Source organism: Perna viridis, chromosome 11 (assembly GCF_037379345.1).
Source record: "Perna viridis isolate PV_CMFRI_1.1 ecotype Kerala chromosome 11, ASM3737934v1, whole genome shotgun sequence".
NCBI classification, from domain to species: Eukaryota; Metazoa; Mollusca; class Bivalvia; order Mytilida; family Mytilidae; genus Perna; species Perna viridis.
The window spans coordinates 9,996,432-10,010,000 of NC_142455.1; the positions used below are offsets into that span (position 1 = coordinate 9,996,432).

Below are 13,569 nucleotides of genomic sequence, written 5' to 3' on the forward strand. Positions count from 1 at the left end.
TGACGGGTTTCTGAAAGACACTGCCTATCTATTCAAAGTACATTATTTAACCTTTACTTTTACTTGGTTTCCTGCTGCGTGAAAGTTTTGATCTTTATGTGTTGCATGGCTTCATTTGCTGGTGCTACTGTTTTTCATTTTAATCGATGGGCTTTCTTCTCTGAGACCAGATTTTTTTTCTAGTTTGTCTTTATTCGAATATGATATAAATACGTGATATGAATAACATTTGAGAATGCCGAGAACGTACAAATAAAATTAATACATTGTATTTTAAGTAAAACAACAACACAAAAAAACAAAACAAAAAACAAAAAACGGCGTCATTTTATGGTAGGCTCCAAGGGTATTACTGACATCACTTTCGTACCCATTCCCAAATCATTAGCACCACCCTGGCGTCCAAAAACCGCCATAATTAGTAGGGTTTGAATTTGGATCAATCTTTTGCGATACTGGTGGCACAATATATTTCTTATAACTGTTAAGTCTTTCCTTTAGTTGCCTTAAAATATTACTTTCCTTTAAATGTAGATTGTGCCGTTCATTTGGATCATCTAAAAATAAAAGCAGTAAACATTTGTAGATGTATATATGATAAGTTACTAACCAATCTTTTCATTCGTAGTGACTTTTTAAATGCTTGCAAAGTACGCACAAAATAATGCTTGCGAAAAAAGAAAAGTAAACAATCATAACAATTGGAATTGATTTAAAATGAGTATGATATAACAAATATGTTTGCGTTTCTAATTCTGGCGAATGCTGGGGAAAAAACTTAGTCTTTTAACCGATATATTTTGGCATTTTGTAGTCAGACCGCTAAACTTTTGTCCAAAAGTGTGTTTTGTATTCAGTCCTTGTTATGCATCAATATATCATCGTGAACTGGATTTAACTTATTTTTTGCCTTTTGATTCAACAAAGGATTTATAAAACTTACTTAAAACGTCATATAGTTGATAATAAAAGAATGGTAAACAATCATAACAATTGCAGTTGATATTAAATGAGTATTAAGTAAATAATTTGAATCTACATTTGAACAAATTCAATGTTAAGCTAATACAACTAGACCTGGACTGTCACTGTCGCCAAACTTAACTCGAATGATTCTTTGATCAATCTTCATAATCTTCACTACCAGTGCCGTCTTCTATATGTGACTATCCATGTTTTTTTTTAGTTTTTTCAAGAGGATACATGTAACATGTAGATTTATTTTTGCTGGAGTGCAATTTAACAATTTTGTACACAAAATGATATAAAAAATATGTTTGCGTTTCTAATTTTGGCGAATGCTGGGTAAAAAACTCAAGATATTTTGGCATTTTTAGTCAGACCGCTAAACATTCTGAAGTTAACACCCTGTATAATTACCTCCACAGGATTTACTAGAATTCAACTCCCTGAACTGCAGAAAAAAATTTACATTTCTTGTTTCAAAAGTGTGTGTTTTGTATTCATTCCTTGTTATTAAGCAATTTATCATCGTAAATTGGATTTAACTTTATTTTCATAAAGTTTTCATACTCTGATATTATATCATTTTGATTCAACAAAGGATTGATATAACTTACTTAAAACGTCATATAATTGATAGTATCCTAACTCGTTTGGTTCCTCGACTTCCCCATCTTCCTCCGAGGTCGGAACAGGGTACCAACCATTATAGGGACCAGCATTTCCCTCAATTAGTTTGTAATTACCGACTCTGTAAATAACAGATTTAAATCATATTGACTTGACAAATTTCGATATGCTTCATACGTCTTTCAAGGAGTAACCTCTACTCAGCAACATTAGAATCAAATATATAGGAAGATCTAAATCCTCCAAAAATATTGCTTACAAGAAGTACATATAATCAAAACTATTGAAATAGTAAGCCAATCTCTTTACCGAGAGATTCTGCCATGTACAATAACATTTGAATGTCGTATCAGAAACATTTTCAATCAAACTCGACCTGTGTTGAACTTCTATTCCTTCATCACTGATTCGAGTCTTGATTGTGCAGTAATACAATTGACTATCAGAAACCGAAGAGACTTACGGACTTAATTACCCTGATTTTTATTTTTGTGTTGCTTTATGTCATTTTAAAACTAAACAATACAAATCTTGTGTAAGACATTAGACTGAAGCCCAGAACCTATGCAATTAAATGGCATGAAACAGCGGCATTGTTGAAATGCTGGTTTTTACAGTTGGGCTAGGCATGGGAGACATCACCGATGTTTTGGTTTTTTTATTTCACTTAATAGTTGGTGTCATCATTTATTACCACTTGAACCATTTAATAATAAATACAATTGCATTCAACTATTTAATTTATTAACAGGTTAAAGAACACTCACCTAACAGCAGCATGACCATTAAGAGGTGGCATCGCAGTATCTAGGTTGTAAACGAATTCAGTCCTCCTTGTTGTTTTCATCCCGTTACGTAAACTATCCCAGTGGTTTATGCCATCAATTCCAGGTACTGTTTAAATGAAAATAATGTAATTGTTACATGTATAACACTAATGATTTAGAATTAGTTTGACGTAAGTTAAAAATTCGAACCAAGGCAGGAGATATTAAGTGACTTGAAAATTTGTAATGATCTAAAATAAAGTAGGAGTTCTGGAGAGATTCAGTTTTATTGTCATGTTCCTGTTTAGTCTAACCATGGAGTAATTTACACATGATTAAAAATGCTATGTATGACAGTAGGCAATGCTGAAAGAACAATCAAGAGAACCAAGGTTATAGCGGTAATGAAAAGAATGTAATCCAGTGACAAAGACCAGACATGGAAAACAGACATACACAACAAAGAACATAAAGTAACTAAAATCATACATACAAAGTAAAAAAAGCAAAAGGGTGCACCGGTAGAGTAAGCGTCCTCTCCTTTTCTATAAACAACCGCCGAGTTGCTCATAAAAAGTCAAGTCCGGGGTAGAAAAACGAGGAAAGGAAAACTATGACCCGTTGAATAAATCAGTTTTCATGGTGCAGATATATACAACAAGTAAAGGAGCACAATTTGTTTCCATTGGAATGCCGACCGTTTGTTGAAAAGCACGTCCACCACACTGGACAAATATGCTGTCGATTAAAAATTCCAGCATTTTGTTAACATCTTCCTCTGCATATTTGGAAGATTATTTGGAATTGTTTCTTACAAAGTATGAGGAATCTCTACCAAGAACTATATATTTGTATCTAGGTGTACCATCTTTTTTGGAAAAAAAAACAACGATGTATAATGTTATTAAGTCGGGATTTTAACTGAGTATGGGGAATAGAAGTATACAGTGTTGAAAAATCATAGGTTTTAATGTTATTATATTCAGATAATAGTCTTGAACTGATTGTATCCAAAAGATCTTTCGAATTTTTCAGGATCCACATTGAATTAATACCACTACGGGAGTAACAAGTATTGTGGTAGGACTGTAGACCCTCTTTGACAGTTGTGAGTATAGAAGTTAAAAGTTTTGAAAGAGGTTTGGTGGTACATTTTGCAGATCCAGCTATGAAATGTTATTTGTATGGATTCTTGTGGAGTTTAGAAACCCAGTACATAGACGGTAAATCACAATCATCGTCCTTTGGTAGAGAGACCAAGAGAGGATGGCACAGATTGATGGTTTTCCACAATCTCTTCTTTGGAGAGTGTGGTAGCAGTATAGATTTTATCACTGCCATTATTTTCTACGTCTACCTCTGATAATAAACATTGGACGTAAAACGTTTTGCAGACAAAAACAATGTTGTTTTGGACTTTGTCTGCAAGTACAACATAGTTGTCATGTATAGAAGATAATGTTTTTGCTACATCGGGGTCTTTGAAAACCGATGTAGTCCTGTCACTCATTGACCTACTATTTTTTCATTCGTTTCAAAATTAAAGACCTCACGGCATTTAACCACTCTGACAGAAAATCGATGTCTTCTTGTTCTCGTTTTATCCATATTCTTGCATAGTCCTCAACGGCATCCATAAGAACCTTAAAGTTATAATTCCTGTACTTGGGACCTTTAAAAAGGATATTACGCAGAGATTAGTTTTCGATGATGGTTAAATCTCCTGTGACGACGTGATCAGAAGGACCATATTTAAATGGACAGTTTTTGCAAGAACAGTCAGATGGTTTAGCTTTGAAGTCCTCAATCTCGAGGTTCTGTAATAGCCTTTTATAATTGAAAATTTTGGATGCAATGGATGAAGTATAGGAATATGAAATAATCAGTATGGATTTGTCTTTGAAATATAGGAGAATTTTGTTGGTAACGTTTTTGTGATGAAGGATGTTAGCCAAATTAATTGTATCTATACATTTGGTGACAAATGGTAGTGGAAGAAATGATCGTTTTTTCTTAATCTTGAATTTTCACTCAAACTGGTTTAAAGAGTCTGTGGAAACCAATATCAAAAATGATGGCAACAAGTCTGTATAATGATGAGGTGGGATCAGAAATAGGAGTGTCAAAACTTATTTTGTAAATGGAGTGTAGTAAAAGTGAGAGGTATAGAATAAAGTTTGGTTCTAATGTGATGAAGTCCAAGAAGTTTTTGTATGAAAGGAAGGAGACCATCTATGGAAACATCATGTAAATTAGGTGACGTATAGTGGCGATGGCCATGACTTCTTTCCCGTCTTGGATTTTTGTCAAATAAATTCATCACATTTATGCTGTTGTTACGTTGGATTGAAAGGTTTCCTATACTTTTGATGATGTCATTGCAACCGTAAGGTATTGCAGTACCTAGTCTGCGTATTCAGTACTCCTCTCTTTCCCTACGATAGCTTTTACTTAGAACGGGACTGTTCGTAGGATGGTAATTTTTTTTTTCTAAAATACGAATTTTCATTGAGAGGATTGAATGATCTTGTTGATTAGAGTGTTGATAAACTGTAGGGAATTTGGTGGTGTTAATTCCCGAACGATGACCGCGCAGTTTTTTGTTTAATCGTTCTTGCGTTTCTCCGACATATACTAAACCACATAAGTTGCATTCTAATCCATATATTAAGTTTGTTGATTTGCAACTCAAGTCATTGTGACTTCTTGTATGGAAGGTTTTGTTTTCTAAGGGAACTGGAGAAGTAAGAGTCGGTTATAAGAGTATGTTTTGCAATTTTTAATACTATATTTTGATATGGTACAATGTGGTTCGTCATCGTTGTAGTCAAATATATCATTTAAAGTGATGGAACATGGTTTGATAATTTTGAAATAGTCAGAAGTTTTGTACTAGAATAGATGGTCTGATTGGGTACTTTTAGTTGAATTGGTCGGGGCACTTTCCATACCAGATATGAGTGTGCTAAGATTCCCATCTGGGGATACCACATACTTACAAGACAGCAGAGTTTATCAGACCTGCTGTCAGGTTCGGAACTTTGTATACTGAGCGACGTCCGAGCCAGTTATCTTCCATTTCTCTTGTTAAAAATATTAATTTAACAAAAAAATGTATTACTGGGTTGATGATACCCTCAGGGACAAAATCCACCCGCAGATGTATCGACCCAGTGGTGTGAAAGAATAATCAATGGAACCAAGGTTATAGCGGCAATCAAAAGAATGTAATCGAGGGACAGAGACCAGACAGAGAAAACAGACATACACAACAAAAACATAAAGTAACTAAAATCATAAATACAAAGTAATAAAAGCAAATAAGCAACTCGGACTCCATAAAACTGGGAGCATGGACCAGGTGTATCGGTTGGGTAAGCGTCCTCTGCTTTTCTAGAAACAACCGCCGAGTTGCTCATAAAAGTCAAGTCCGGGGTAGAAAAACGGGGAAAGGAAAACTATGACCCGTTGAATAAATCAGTTTTCATGGTGCAGATGGATACACCATAACGATCCACGAGTTCATGATGACGACCATTCAACTTCTGTAGTGATGACTGCAATCTTGTAGCAACATAACCCTGTTCCAGAAGCCTATTTGTTAGAGTTCTAGCGCGATACAAAAAAAGTCTTCGTAGTTTCGGCAAGCTCTGGCATCACGTATCAGTTGTGATATGAACACTCAATACGCAGGTGCTGAAGGGATGTTGCCACAGATGAAAGGAAAGTTGACAATTTTAAATGAAAAGTCGTCACGTTTGTCGTAAATTTTGGTCAATAATTTTCCTTTACCATCGATTTCTAAGTGTAGGTCAAGATATGATAAAGTTTTCCATGACATTTAGTATTACACAGATAGCGGGTCTAGACACGTTGAAAGGGGTGCCAGCAGTGGTTTATCAGAAGAAAGAGGATGCTAGGACATCATTTACCATTTTTTGTCAATTTTACATCTGAAAATGCAAATTTTCCAAATGAAGGAAGGAGCTAACCCCTGCAACCCATGGAGCCGCCACTGATTATGAATGCATTTCGTAATTAATTTTAATCTTTTCCCTGTATTTTGTTAATTGGTTGTTGCAATTTCTTGGAATTTAGTACATCTTTACGTTGTAAATTGAAATTTAAATTATGTTTGGAATTTTAGTTCGGGTTCGAAGAACCACAAAAACACCAAAAATGATGTCATTAATAGTTTCCCTCTTTAAAGAGTAATAGTATAACTATTTAGAAAGAGTGGATAGCCAACATATTAAGACAGGTGCCGAAGAACGTTTAGATTTAACGAGTGTGCGGAACTTGTTCAGCGTATGAGTTAAATGATCAAGCGTAGTTATCATATTTTGATTATCGACGGTAACCAACTGATTATTCTATTTATTATATAGATTTTCTTCATAATTTATCTATATTTGCAACATGAATTTTAAATTCTGTGATCACGATTGATATCAAAGTTTTGACGTTTTTTGCGAGAGAAAGTCCGAGAGTGAAAATATCAAATTTATTTCACAGTGTGAATTACCGAAATTTTTTTACACTGGGAAATTCGATAACACACTGCTATCTATATAATAAATAAGAGTTATATAATCACTGAAACAAATAAAAGTACTGTAAACGTATTATTTTTCGCGGATTCTATTAACCAACCATATTCGTAGACATCAAATTTTCGCAGTTTCAAATGATCGTCAGCGTTATATAGTGTTAAAGAGTAATCAAGGGAACCGATGTTATAGCGGTAACCAAAAGAATGTAATTAAAAAATCAATTTCGCGGGCACTACTTCTCGCGCCATTCTATCCAAAAGGATAATATTGAAAATCAGTACACCGCGAAAATTACCTTCTTCACCGCCAGCTGCAGCCAAAATAGTCGGCATCCAATCAACTGCATGCATCATTCTGTACAAGCAAATCTTATCTTAAACATCGTATGACTACTTATAATATCTTATATCTGTAATACTCACGTAATATGAATATTAAGGCAAATAATGTATTCAATTATCTTAACTAACTCTACTTGTCATGTCATTATAAATATCGTCCGTAATTAAGCAATTGTTTTTTTAAGGTTGCATAAAGCAAAATAGCAAATACAAAACTTGCCAATCAAATATATATCGCAAATTCGATATGCTGTACACGAATTCCATGAAGTCACCTTTCATCAGCAGCATGCTTATTTATTACCATAAATAATAAAGGAGAACAAGTATTTTTATTTAAAGTTATGTTACAGATAAGTCTTACCCTTCAAACACAGTCTTCTGTTTCTTTAATCCAGCTCCGTAAACAAAGGCTGCTGCTCGAGTTCCCCCTTCATAAACTGTTATCTTAGATCCTCGTAATGGATAGTTGTTGCCGTAATACTGTGGCCAACCACCATTCTAAAATTGAGAATATGAAATAAAAAAGTCTTAACTCAACGGAATACTTTAAAGGTAAATGTTTTAAGAATGAGGCAAAATGGGAAAAATCAGAAATATGCATATCAAAACTCCACTGATCTGACAATAAAATTTCACTCAGGGATACTTTCTCTATTAGAAAAGGCCATTATTTGATCTCTGCATCACTGAATTTGCTCAGAAAGTTTTCAATAGAATCTAAGAAAATGGGTTTTTTGACAGAGTTAGCTGCCTTTTAAATGCACATTTTCAGGGTATTTCAAATGAAAATGTAACTCAATGGTTCAACGTGATATCGCAGATATAGTAACAGACCACACCAACAGTCATACTATTTATTTCGTTGTTGCACTTCATAGATAAAACTAATGAGATTGTGTGTGAAATTGGCACTTTGGAAGAGTTATTGTTCTTGATTAGGTTTGATTTTGTTAATTGTAGAGGGATATGGATGTAATGTTTTCTTAAATATGCAAACCTGAAGAAAGGAAGGACTATCATTCAATAAAATATAGCATTCATATATTAGGACAGAGAGAGCATTATTTGTTTGATGGGGTTATCCACAGTATGAATACCCCCTTTTCATAGGCAGTGTCTAAATTTTATATGGAATGATACCTAGGACATTTCAAACGTACAATTTTATTGGTGAGTGTTTACCTCTTACAATAATATCTGATCAGGTTGAATGACCTAAAACAATATTTGAACTAAAGGACAAATATTAAGACATAATCAAAATATCATGTTTCAAGGATAAAAACATACACACACAACACATAATATGAAATTACCAAAATAACACTTTCAAAATAACAGAAGAAAAGTTTCGATGTGGGATAAAATATTGACATGAAAATATAAGTAATAAAAATCCACAATGATGTAAATCAGTAATCATAGTTAATTCTAGCAGTAATAGAAATAAAGTTCTTACATCAGCAGTAAATATAATCAGTGTATTTTCAAACATTCCATTTCTCTTCAATGATTCCGTGACGTTACCAATTGCATCATCCATAGCAGTGACCATACCTGTAAAAGACATCGTGTAAGCAATGGAGAAAACTCAAGACGCGAGGCCCCTATTTGGTATGTGTTAACGACTCGTTTGCCAATACACAGATAAGATAAATTTGAATATAAAGACCTATTCAACCAACATGTCTGAACCGGATCCGTTTTGGATTTGAAAATTGGTTCGCTTTAGTCAGGTTTTGGGTTACCAAGATTCAAAATTGATTATAATTGATTTCAGGATAAATCAGAGATGTCTGGTTTGACAAGCTTTCGGATTTCAGGATTCAGTTTAAACCGGATTTAATGTAGTAGAAAATGGTTTTGATTTAACAAAGTGTTCGGCAATGAAGACCAAGTATTCTGAAGCTTCATTAAAAAGTAAAACATTGACCCAGTAATATAATTATCAAACCCCAACCTGAAAACTGTCTTCTTCCTTTGTTCTTTATATTATTGTACATATCTTCGTAATATTTTGGAACCTTTGAGTAAATAATAGAAAAAAAAAACGTTTAAAAATATGAAATAGTGGACTCTTCAAGACTACAAATGATCAAATGTTATTTATAGAAATATAATTTAGGACAACCAAAAGATTGTGGCATGCCTCCGACTTGACTGACCTTCGATAAACGTTAGTGAGTATATCCAGAAGTCTTTGAATTTAGCATATAATAAATAAAATGTGATATTTGCGATCCATGTATGGTAAAAAAACAGCCACACTCTTAACATAAGACTTGGCCAGTTTTATTGTCATACATATAATAGGACCTTCATTTTCAAAATTCGGAATAAATCCACGTATGGTAAAAAAACAGCTACACTCTTAACATAAGATTTGGCAGGTTTTATTGTGCATACATATAATACGACCTTCATTTTCAAAATTCTGAATAAGTCCACAATTACGCGGCATGCCGTGGATGTCCAGTAATTCTGTTATTAAAGTCTTTAGAACTGGTGTTTTTCGTTGAAATCACTGACACTTACTTACAATCGTGTATATTTTATAATTGTAAAAAGCTTAAAAGATCTTGAATTATTTTGAATCAAGAACACCTTTGATACTTCTTAGTAACACAAACAAGCTTGAACCCTTAAGTGTTTGCGTTCTGACCGATTTTTTATACAATTATCAACGCAGTTAGTTAGAATGTTAAAGAAATGTTTAAAAAAGTGCACATTGAAAGTAAATATGTAAATATATACTCTACCTGTATAGGCTCATGAACAGATTGGAATGGCAAATACAGAAACATAGGTTTGTTTTTATCATGGCCGGATATAATTTGATTAGCACGATGAGCGTATGCAAACTGAAAGGAATATTAAGAATTATGTATCATTTTTATTTTTTTTAATCATTTAAGATATGACTGTTATATTATTTTCGGTCTACGAAGAAACCTTAATCACGTGTAGCACATTGTTTTCAAATGTGGACAACGAGCATTGAGGTTATTTACAAATAGACCAACAAATATATAACAGTAATTCCTTATAATTTAATTTTAGTAGCAAAATTCAACGCGTATACCATTGAAAAAGGTTGATGTCGTCTGTCATATACAAAGGTTGGTCTATGAAAAAATGGACCAATTTTTTGTTATCCAATCAGAAAGCGTGTTACTTCTGAAATTAGTTTGTTTTCAGTAGTTGATTTGCAAGCCATGTTAACATTCCATGGTTGTAACCATGATAATCTACTGTTGATAAACTCCAGATAGTTATAACGGCAACTATTCCGTTTATAAATCCAAAGTGGTTACTACGGCAACTTACGGTTGATAAAGCACGAATAGTTACTACGGAAACCTACCGTTGAATATGTGTCTGGTTTTACTGGTTCCTTGTTATCTCGAAAGTCTGATCCGCCTACTGTAAAACATAAAAAAGTCAGATTTCTTAATATAACTCATTTCTGTAATATGTATAAGCAGTAATTAATAAGTATGGCTGTTTTTGTTTTGATAGATCAGGTAAAACAGGAACAGGATTCAAGGTGGAGTAAAACAAGAATGACAAAATTGCCAAAAAATAGCGAGTAGAATCAAATGTAAGGAGCCAAATTAAAAAAACTGCCGAAACAAAAGAAAGACAAATATAGATATCAAGACGATACAAAATTTCCAACCCGGTGTAATACTTTAACGGTTACTCTCTTATTTTTTCTTCTGCGCATCAAATTATCATAAGGTGTGAAAAAAGATCGTACCATGGTATAATTCGATTTCATTTCGTCATGAATGCATGTCGACATACTTACAAATAGTGTAGTTATAGTAGTCTTCTTGACCATTGTAATATCCATAAAATGTATCAAACCCTCTGTATGTTGGAGTACATTCCCATTTACACATACCAAGATGCCACCTAGGTATGAAACATTTCTCAAAAATGATCCAATCTCATAAGTCAGTGGAAATTGTATAGTGAGATAAACGCAACTGTGTCCTACTAAAACTTGTTCATAACACGTGTAAAAAGTGTTGGTTGTCAGGATGGCCAGTTAAAGTATAGATTACATATCTATTCGGTTCAAAATTTGAGAAAACAATGGCTCGTATGGAAATCCAAACTAAAAGCATCCAAGAGTAATGGTACGTTTTTTTATATTCAGAAAAAGGAAGAGTTGGCCCAATTATTTCGTCAATCTCTTTTCAGAAAAAGACAACTCTAAAAGGTAAATAAATATATAAAATATATCATTCATAGTATAAATGCAAATTTATAATTCATGGTATGTATTTAATAATATTAATGTCAATTCTGCCATTTTTGCCTCCATACATCATTTGAAATTTGTGAAAGTTTCTGCTTCATTTTTCAAATAACTCAAAACGTGATATTTCATTTTTCAGTTTACACCACAGACGCAATAATAACAATAAGATCACAAAAGAGTAGACATATATCTATGCATTACTATCCAATAATATGTGTATTTTTATCCAGGCTCTTTCGTTTTCCGTGGAAGAAATATTCTGTTCAGTTGCTCACATGATGGCGCTTGTGGTATCAATGATCCACGCTTAAACGTCAAGAAGTGAGAACAAAAAAAAATCATAAACATACTCATACAGTGCTCAATTTCTTATAAGTCCTTGAACCGATCCATGCAACGATTAGACGGATCGATGACCGTCGATTGCATGATTGCTGACAGATCGATGACCGATGACTAGTGGCCGATCTGATCGCAGTTTTGTTATGTAAAATGACGTGAGATCTGTTTTAAATAAAAGAAATGTAAAATAAGTGTACATTGATGTTTAAACCTATTACATTATATAAATAAGTGTAAATTTGACAAATAAACAACAAAAACCGGAAAATACATTGACCGCTCTGTGGTTACGTGATGCGATCACCAGTTAGATAGATCGGTTTGACGAATCAACGACTGACCAGAAAATGATCGTTGATCGATGACCGATCGCAATTTTTATTGCACGAATCGATTCAGGTACTGTAGGTAGCCATCAGCCAGTCATGTGAAAACTGACAGAAACAAAACATATTTCTTTAAATTAAAAGAAAACATGCACCAACACCGTACTATTTTCCCTTACTTTCCTATTGCATGGGTTGTATAACCAAGTTCCTTTAGTTTCTGCGGTAGTAAAGTCCGATTCAATGGGGCACACGACGGAGCATAAGGCGAAATCACCCCATTCTGTAATAGGAAAAGCAGAATAATATTTTTTTTTATTTTGGTGTGTTGAAGTTCAAATATTTTAATGAGGTTTTCCTGGTATTAAAAAAAACAAACAAACAAACAAAAAAAGAAAAAAAAAAAAAACACACACACACACATCTAACACCACCAGCGACTTCCTCTTAAATCATTCCAGTACGTAACATATTATACATGTAAATAATTATAAGCTACACACAATGACAAATCCTTAGGTTATATTAATTGAAATTGCAAGTAGTCGGATTCGTGCGTAAACTGTAAGATAATCGCATTTACACATGATAGTGCACGAATAATGATTACATGGAAACACGTGATAAGCATATAAAGTATTATTCACACGAAAATGATCATGAAGCATTAGTACGCATGTTCTTCATGCGTGGCACGTCTGCGCATGTATTTAAAAAAAAGTTCCTTATTCGGATATATTTAAACATATTAGTTCCGTATTGATTGATTGCATGCTTTCCTGCAAACCATTAATTAATAAAAACATACCTGCAAACCAGACTTGAATGGATAAAAACCAGACAAAAACGCATTTCTCGATCTGCAAGAAAAACCTAAAATGTATTCTTGTATTTAGGCAAATTCCAAACTGAATATTAAAGGTACAAATGAAGATATCAAAATGAACAAAAAAGTTTTATGCAAGTGGTTCCTTGGAAATAATAAAATTAACTAATTTTCATTGTGAAAGCATTTCCAAGATATTGTAATCATAACAACTTACGGTGTGCATACTGGTTGTACATACGACTGGTTTAATATCATTCCATTCTTTGCTAGATAGTCGATGTTAGGGGATTTTATATCTGGATTGTGAAATCCAACATCATTCCAACCTGTGGATGGAAAGTGAACAATCGGAATATTAATGTCACAAGAGATATTGATATTGTCATGCATCGGTACAATCTGTAAGAACGTGTTATCAACTGCATCATTTGGTTTAATCGTCACAATTTATTTAAAGCAATAAAGTCTGCCACTAGAAAAGTCCAAGACACTGAGACCTCGTATTTTAATTTACAAGTTTAGTAAAGTAACTCAAAGTTAAGCGC

At 33.4% G+C, this 13,569-nt stretch overlaps 1 protein-coding gene across 3 annotated transcripts in view; it reads right to left on the reverse strand.

Moving 5' to 3' along the window:
• Window positions 1-253: 253 nt before the first annotated feature.
• Window positions 254-13,569, reverse strand: part of LOC148602922 (arylsulfatase B-like) — a 29,283-nt gene continuing 15,967 nt past the window's right edge. For 2 of the 3 annotated variants that reach the window (XM_088551818.1, XM_088551817.1), the window contains 13 exons: window positions 13,239-13,350; window positions 13,004-13,055; window positions 12,375-12,478; window positions 11,069-11,175; window positions 10,622-10,680; window positions 10,017-10,118; window positions 9,218-9,281; window positions 8,717-8,814; window positions 7,619-7,755; window positions 7,209-7,267; window positions 2,361-2,487; window positions 1,581-1,714; window positions 254-557 (listed from right to left, as the gene is read on the reverse strand). In XM_088551818.1, the coding sequence (XP_088407944.1) occupies window positions 385-557; window positions 1,581-1,714; window positions 2,361-2,487; window positions 7,209-7,267; window positions 7,619-7,755; window positions 8,717-8,814; window positions 9,218-9,281; window positions 10,017-10,118; window positions 10,622-10,680; window positions 11,069-11,175; window positions 12,375-12,478; window positions 13,004-13,055; window positions 13,239-13,350 (1,328 nt within the window). In that variant the 3' untranslated portion in view covers window positions 254-384. The remainder of the gene's footprint in view (window positions 558-1,580; window positions 1,715-2,360; window positions 2,488-7,208; window positions 7,268-7,618; window positions 7,756-8,716; window positions 8,815-9,217; window positions 9,282-10,016; window positions 10,119-10,621; window positions 10,681-11,068; window positions 11,176-12,374; window positions 12,479-13,003; window positions 13,056-13,238; window positions 13,351-13,569) is intronic. The other variant, XM_088551819.1, reaches the window with a different exon arrangement.